The 8220-nt window shown below is 35.8% G+C and overlaps 1 protein-coding gene across 2 annotated transcripts; it reads right to left on the bottom strand.

Annotated features, from left to right (window-relative positions):
• LOC118052073 (uncharacterized) lies at positions 1 to 7979 on the bottom strand. 2 transcript variants are annotated; one of them, XM_035062893.2, is made up of 17 exons: positions 7769 to 7979; positions 7401 to 7468; positions 7152 to 7307; positions 6852 to 7019; positions 6482 to 6632; positions 5915 to 5994; positions 4984 to 5256; positions 4762 to 4905; positions 4167 to 4301; positions 3742 to 3840; positions 3075 to 3131; positions 2046 to 2250; positions 1565 to 1683; positions 1062 to 1130; positions 632 to 730; positions 306 to 547; positions 1 to 120 (listed from the first exon to the last, which is right to left on the bottom strand). In XM_035062893.2, exons 1-16 carry the CDS (start codon positions 7905 to 7907, stop codon positions 308 to 310), a joined length of 2202 nt encoding a protein of 733 aa, XP_034918784.1. In that variant the 5' UTR covers positions 7908 to 7979; the 3' UTR covers positions 1 to 120; positions 306 to 307. The 2 variants fall into 2 exon arrangements, with proteins under 2 accessions (XP_034918784.1, XP_034918785.1); XM_035062894.2 differs by lacking the exon at positions 1 to 120 and having other exon boundaries at positions 195 to 547.
• Positions 7980 to 8220: the final 241 nt, after the last annotated feature.

The raw sequence follows: 8220 nt of genomic DNA, 5'->3' as shown, positions 1-8220 counted from the left end.
TTGGCTTACAAGACTATTACTAGATTTTATTTTACTAAAATAGGTTTGGTTGTCTTTTCGGCTGAAAAAGCTCAGCCCAATGTTGTAAGCTTGGGGGGCCTCCCATGGTGCAATAGCGATCTGTTTGCCAATACAAAAAGATTAGAGAGCAGTCGACGATGCTACTTACTTCCTCTCTGGATGATGATGTGCTATAAAAAAATAATGGAGAAAATTGATAGGGAAACAAACTACGAATGTTACAATTGCTATACCACCTCACTAAATTGCCTAGTGTTTCAAAATTGATGGTCCTTGAAACAAACCTTCAAGATCTCTTGACAACAACAGTGGCAAAACACGGGTGGTGGATGAACTCGAAAGAAACCTTGAGGGACGGGTCATGAGCTCCGACTCTGGAAATCACATTTAGGGCAACACTATTGTGCTCGGCAACCTGCTCCAATATGCAAAGTTCAGCTAATCTGTCCGGGTCGTTAAGAAAACTACTCTTGACCTCCTTTGCAATCTTCTGAGCATCCTTGAAGTAATTACACATCACCAAACTCTATAGATAGAAAGAGAAATCAGTTCAGGTTTGTATAGGAAAGGATTGTGCAGGCAATAACTAGAACAATCATAGACTGCTTACGGAGAAGCGAGCACGGGAAGTTGATTCCTTGAATGAGGGGTATGAAATGAGATCAGGGATACAAGCTTTTTGTAGAAGTTCAAAATGCTGTATAAACCTCTGGAAAAAAATAAATAAATTTGGTGTGAGAAGAAATAACATATCACTAAGCCATCTTATGGTAGCTTCTGTGCAAAAAATGGTACACTTTTTCTGTGATGGCTAAGCTAATTATTTTTTGCTCCTCCAAATGAACGAATAAAAAATAGTGCAAAGATCTAGATGGCATCATTTATATTGGCAACGCAGTTTATGCTTAACATTATTTGTGGGAAGAATAACCATCATTTCCTCTTCCTATTATATTGCATTCTATCATGTTCTACCAAACATTGCCTTGTTGCTTATATATACGAGAGTAGCTACCATATACATAAAATATACAGTTTACCTCATGTTCAGAATTAAAGGGGCTGGGAGATTGCAAGACCATCAGTTCATTCCTCAGAGCAGCGAGTAGCTAGACAGACAGAACAGGTACTTTAGATCCTTTGAGATGAAAATGGTGTGAAGTGAAAACATTTAATATGAAGAAATGGAAGCATATGATCTCAGATGCACTAGGGTTCAAACTACCTAGAAGCAAGGGCGTATGAAACGGAAAAGATGACCAATTCTATACAGTAACACCAAGTCTGGTAGTTCTCAAGAATGGATGCATAAACTCATTAACTATAGCCCCCCCCCCCCACTGTTCGTTGGTCAATCACAAAGAATTACTATTTCTGATTCGAAAGAATTGGCTTCAGGCTGTACTAAGATTTTTTAATTGTCTGCGAATTGAATGAAGTTATATATTTTGCAATTTATTAATTCTTTATGGGATTTTAGCTTTTTGTGTGATGGACAAACAATATGAGACAGAGCAAGCATTAAGGAAAAGGCACAATGTACCAGTGCAAGTCCTTCAGCAAGACATAATTGGCATTGAAGAAACAAGATTGCTGGTGGGATCCGAGCTTCTCTAGCCAGATCTTTCGGAGAATCCTTTCTTTTCTTTCCCTTTTGTTTAGCTGATTGACAGATGAACATGAATAAAACAAGTTGGTGCTGTATGCTAGGGAGATTTACCAGTGCAGAAACAATTGCATGCGGAATATAAGAAATATTTTATTATCAAGTCTGCCCACACTTAAATTGGCCCAGTAGGCCGTTTTTGTTCAATCGATGGTCTGAAAATGCTAGACGAGACAGCAAATAACCCATATGTAAAATTCCTGTTAAGCAACAGTTCACTTGCAGGCTCATCTAGTCAATTGTTATTTTGTTTTTCCCTTGTTAAGTGCAAAAATTCCTAGACGGAAACCTCTAGCTGGCACTCTAGCAGAGTTACGCCATGAAAAAAAAAACAAGTGAGAAGTAGAGGTATGCCTACCACTGCCATCACTCACTGTCATCTTCAGATGTGTTTTCTCTGCAAGCCTGATCAAGACAACATATAAATACCAATACACCATGCAATATTCGCTGGGAGAATAGAGCTCTAATTCGAAACCAAGAACGAGAAATCGGTGGGCAATCCAATAAGTTTGCTCCTCCACCCAAATGAGGATGTGTTTTAATATTCCTGCTGATGCATTCTGCAAAACCAAATATATTTTAACAACTCTATAAAATAAGCATCCCAGTTTATGACAATGGCGAACAGAAACTGAAATACATAACAGAACTGGTAGAATGTGGAGATAAAAGATTTGCTGATACCCATTTATATCTAGTCCAATAACGGAAAAAACTAGAATCTAAATTCTCTCTTTTGCTCTCATTTGAATCAAATGGAAAAAGAATTAATCATGCAAGTATCATCAAGTTTGGACAAATGAAGTCCCAGAACAAAGCTCCTACCTCTCAACAGGCAATATCCATGCAAAACCTTGTGATGAAAATTATTGCAGATGACAAATTCATTCATTTAATCAAGTTATAATAACCATGGTTAAACAATAAGAATATTTCTGCACTACCTTCGAACAGTGTCCAATTACAGTTGCAGCTTCCTCGTAATATCAGAATCTCCAACACAACAACTTTATACATATTAGTTTTCTCACAATGGCTACGTTAATTATCCATTCTATAAAACTTCATGTTCTATTCGCAATGGAAGAAGATGATTTTGGCCTTTCTGTTTTTATCTCTAAGAGAGAGAGAGAGAGAACAGTAAAGCACCTCAGGCAATTCCATTTTCTAACAAGTATTTTAGAGGACCCAAATGGTGAATACACAAATACTGAATATAACCCTTGAGGCAATACACTTGGTTACATAGTCAACTGACAATTTAAATGACTATGTTTGTATATATATATTGGAATTATTTGTATGATAAGAAGCTGATTTCCTTTTATACGAAAACCCTTTTTTGGGTACAACAATGAGTCAAATACTCAAGAGAGCAGCATACCTCGCCATTTGAAATGCTCGAGCCTTCTCCAAACTCCTTTCTGAATGCAAGCTCTAGCTGTTAACCAACAGATGTAGAGCATAAGAATAAACACCACCTGATCTCTGCCAAAATAACTCTGAAAGCAGATACTTCAACCATATGATCTACATTTGGTTTTGAAGAATTAATAAAAATCAACAAACTGCAAGAAACTCATCAAGAAACTGCAAGAAACTCATCAAGTTTAAATAGCTAGATACTTAAACAAAATGAGGTGGTTTTGACTTAAGGTTAGAGGCTGGAGAGGACCAGACAACACTGCAATAGCAAAACTAGCACTTAAATCATTGTAACCAATTAACCATAAGCATCAACTAGCCCAAAATGAAAAATATGTAAACAAAATTCTAAACAGAAAATACTAACACATGAGACATGCCACGCTTTCATAATTTATGTAGACAGGCCGATTGTATGATAGTTTGTACAATTTTGATTAGGTTAAGCATCATTACTCATTTCCACAATAATAGTTAGGTTCAGGGCAAGTCAAACTCAATTATTATCTATTCCATAAATATACTAGAATGCATTGTGGTTAAAATAAACGATGCATTTGAAAGGAGCTTTGCTTGGACAGAAACAAATAGCCCAAGAAAACAATACAGAAAGGAAGATCACAAACCTGTACATAGATAGCACGCCAATCTTGTAAAATCTTTCCAAGTTTACGCCTCTGCCATGCAGCATTTGTGCAAAGAATTTTGAGCATGTTGATCACTATCTGCATAACATGTGATAATGCAAAAATATTAGATGATACTATGGCATTGACTGCCATCACTTTTCATGATATTTCAATTTATTTTGCCCACATCCTAAATAGGATACATGATAGTGGATGACTTTTCAAATTTACCTCTTAGCTATTATGATTAATAACATGCCATTTTCAAGGGTCATTTTTACAATGGAAAGGCAATTTCAAAAATATATAATGGGGAATGGAGATATAGTAATGAACAATGTTACTTTAACTAGTGAAGAACATCATAAGGTGGCCACTTATGTGATTGAAGGAATATAATAACAGATAACAATTGTCTTCACCTGTCCTAACTGCACAACATATTCATTCTTCTGAATATCATGGCGCATAATGACCTCAGGCAACCGTGCAGCTCTAATAATCACAGCTAAGATAGGATACCGCCCATAGAGTTTTCCATCTTGAACCAACAGAAGCTGTAACAAGTTGTCAAGTTTCAGGGTCAGAATATAATGATAAGGAATTACCGAAAGAATCTTGTACAAAGTGGGGAACAAGGTGAACTGACAAGATAAAATAGAATGGGAAGATGAAGTAGTACCGAAGATTAGAATACCAAACACTAAGCATAACTCAAGGAACAAACAATACTGCATTCCCTAACAGACTCCAGAGATACAAAATGGTAACACATCTACATTAAGCAACAAAATGGCAACACATACATATTCCTCTTCCTTTTTTCTTTCTTTCAGCTAAAATTTTTTTTAAAAATCAGGGCTGTTAATACTCTGACAAAAAGTGAAGTGCATAATTCTCTAGAATATGATGAGAACCTGTATCAATAAAAAACGTTAAGGAATTCAAAAACAAGGAAGCAACCCAATAACACCCATCTAATCATCTCAAAGATACTGTGGATGAAGTCCAAATAACCTGGAGATGCACTCTTGCAACCAAATCAGGCTGTGCTTTTTGAAATTGAGCCACAAAGCGCAAAAGAACATCCAAGGAAGGGTCCAACAGGTATGAACATATGATATCTAGATGATGAAGAAGTTTTTCAAAATATTCGATGGCCTGGAAGAACAGAAAGACAAAGAATATCAACAAATAAAAAATGGAGAAACAAAACAATCCTAACCATTAAGTTCTAACCTTTTTCCAACTAAGAATTTTAATTGAACGTGGTGGAGTTGGGGCCGAAATTCTGCTGTTTAAATTAGCATCAAACCCAATAGCTTGACAGCCAGAAGCAGTTGTTCGATCTTCTGTGCCATCTTCACAAGTTCCATAGGCATTAGACATTAGGAATTCTGCTGAGTTAAGAATGCTTCCTAGCTCTGAAATGCAGGAAGCTATATGTTTTCTTGCCAACTCTAGACCTCTTCCTTGAGGTCGCCTCATGCAGGTTAAAACATGGCAAAAGTGCTGAAAGCAGAGGAAAAAATGGGTAAAAATATGTTGACCACAAAAAATAAGTGTGGTGCAAAGGACCAGGTAAAAAAAGATGAAGTTGACTCATGGGCAACAATATTTTCTGAAAGTGGGCAACGGATAGAGAAGACATAAAGAAGAGGCATGCTTAGAAAACAAAGATATCAGGAACCAGAATTTGAGTTATTTGCATAATAGCCAGGAGAAATAAGAAAAGGTAGATAATTGGTGAGCAGAAAGGATGCGAATATCCAATTTTTAATCATATCACTAATTCCTCAATATTGAAGTAAGGAAAAGAAAACCCTCATATTGCAGAAAATATTGAACTCTTCCAAAAGTGACAGTCAAAATGACAGCTTCATCATTTCTTTTTAACAGCTTGAAATTTTTTAACCAGAAATCAAACGAAGTGTTTTAAATCCTTGACACCTTGATAAATTCTGATATTCAGCATCTCCAGAATCTTCTATCTAACCACAAGCCAAACAAGACTTTTAACTGAATTTGTGTATCTCGATTAGAAAAGAAATAAATCCAATCCAATGAACATACATGCAATGTGCAAAGATTCTGAAAGAAAAGAAAATTATGCATAGACAGGATCCATATCCACCATGATACTTATTTTAGAGCAAACACAGGATAAGACCTTACGAAAGCGTAAGCGGCATAACAATGCTTTGCAGTAGCCTTCTTCCAGTTCAAAATTATTTTGTAGAGGCTCTATATCTGCATCAAAAAAATCACCACATTAATTAAAAGAGTTACATTGATATTTCATGCCAAGCACTAAAAGGTAGTGATGGAAACATGAATGGTAATAAAACACAACCTCTTTTTTTTTCATGCAACCAGTGAACTTAAAATGAAAATCAACTAGCATCAGAGATTAGAAAGCATACACTTCTAAATCTTACTAAATTGAACAAGTTGGAGTTTGCAATTCATCTCTTAAAAACACTAATTCTGCAGGGAAAAATAATCATTTACCAGTAAATACACTAGACTGCTAATGAGGATATGGAGTCCCATAAAGTAGCAAAAAAAAAAAACCCTGTGATGCAATTGATGTGAAAGTCCCAAGTTTACATATAAAGTGACTAGACAAGTAAATGAGATAAAGATTTTCAAAATCTAATCTAAAAATAATTCAAAGGCCATCCCCCCTCTATCCTAACTGTCCCCGTTCAAAGTGAATGTGTTATTAGAATAATACCCTCTAATGGTTTTCTTTTGGAGGGCAGAGCTTTGCAAGCTCGCAGCTGGCGAGAAATATTCTCTTCGACAGCATTTAACAACGACAAGCACTTTTCATCTCCTTCCACATTAAGAGGAAGGCCATAAGCCATTGTAAACAGATCCTCTTCCTGCCAAAGAACCAACTTGTAAATCATGCTTTTATAAAAATAAGAGCAAGAAACAATAAAAAAAAAAAATCGAGCATGCGGCGTCTTTTTCCATTTCAATGAACACAAAGTTTAATATTAAGATAGCAATAATGTACAATAAAGAAGAAACAAAGGAATCATTGAAGATTAATTATACAAAAATAAACAGAGGTTAAAGGAGCTGTTAAAATACTTTACTTCATGTGTGCGTGCATCTGAGACAATTGAAGTCACTGCCTTGCACGTTGCACGGATGACTTTGCAATAAGAATCTAATAGGGCATGTGATAATGTCCTCTCTGGTCTCAGAAGGTAGGAGCATGAAAAAACAGTCTGTGCCAACGAGTGACCCTTGTGCCATGTTGCCTGCCATGAAAGACAATTGTTTAATAGCATTATTTTATTAACGAAAAGCATTCCATTCAACAGTGACGAGACTCTCTTGATCCCTCTAACTTGATGCATCAAAAAGGAAAGTAAGCCACAGCACTATGATACCTCACACGCTAAGAGTTGGTCGATGATGTCGATGATGCACTGAACATCAACAGTTTTGTCAAGGCTAATAGGTACAGGAGCCAAACCGTCTTCGATCGCTTCATCAACAGAAGCATACTTGTTGATGATTCCAGAATCCATCTTCGGGTCCATAATCTAACAAAATCAATTAATACAAAAATTAAACCACAAAATCAATCACTAATCAAATAAATAATATCATATTAAAATGAAAATGTAAGAAATTACCTCTAGAGCAGACATTGCGGCATATAGGTTGAAATTCTCGCCATGAATTAGCTCACCGTCGCGTAATTCTGTTAGAGGACATTATATTAAAAACAGAATTAATATCAATAATTTAAAAGAAAAAAAGACTAGCATTGTACATTTTGTGTTAATTAATTAAGTATTAAAGAAAATTCAAATTTTAATCATTATAAGAGCCGTAATCTATCTAATGCTTGATAAAAAATTACGGCGCAGATTGAAAAAAATAATAATGATAAAGATAATAAAAAGAAATAACTAGTTCACACTTACAAATTTCAGGAACTCAAAAATAAATAAATAAAGAGTTTTAGGAAGTTAAAAAATATAGAAGCTAAATCGGAGACCTTTACAAACGGTTTCAAGAAGAGGCGACGCGTCGGCCCAAACAGTGTTTTCAGTTGCAGGAATTGATGAGGAGGTGGAGGAGGAGTGATTCGGTGCGTGACGCTCCATCGATGCTTGTTCTGTGCTCTTCCAGTCCATTGATGAATGTTTAAGCTCTCCTTCAAGTTTGAGAGAGAATTTTTTAGTATGATACTTTGATTCGAAGACCGAGATACTTAAAGAGGGACTGTGCGCCTGGAAAGGAAGGGTTTAGGGCTTTTGTTTGGGCTCGGAACATGGTTATATAACCCGACTTTGTTAATGGGTCAACTCACTGGCCCATTGATTCAGATCAGTTGGGACAGACCAGATTTTTTTTATTAAATTTTTTTTTCTTAGTTTATTTAAATTGAGTTTAGGATTGATCCAACTAACTAATGATCTAGGTTTTGAAGAACATGTTTGGTAATGT

Source organism: Populus alba, chromosome 18 (genome assembly GCF_005239225.2).
Source record: "Populus alba chromosome 18, ASM523922v2, whole genome shotgun sequence".
Classification (NCBI taxonomy): domain Eukaryota; kingdom Viridiplantae; phylum Streptophyta; class Magnoliopsida; order Malpighiales; family Salicaceae; genus Populus; species Populus alba.
Note: the sequence above shows the minus strand (reverse complement) of the source record. Positions and strands in the feature narration are given on the sequence as shown.

Coding starts and splice junctions, on each gene's coding strand:
- LOC118052073 (XM_035062893.2), bottom strand. CDS start 7,907: ATGGACTGGAAGAGCACAGAACAAGCATCGATGGAGCGTCACGCACCG. Junction 5,995..6,481: donor CAAAAGAAAACCATTAGAGG/GTATTATTCTAA, acceptor TTTTTGATGCAG/ATATAGAGCCTCTACAAAAT. Junction 5,257..5,914: donor GCCGCTTACGCTTTCGTAAG/GTCTTATCCTGT, acceptor CTCTGCTTTCAG/CACTTTTGCCATGTTTTAAC.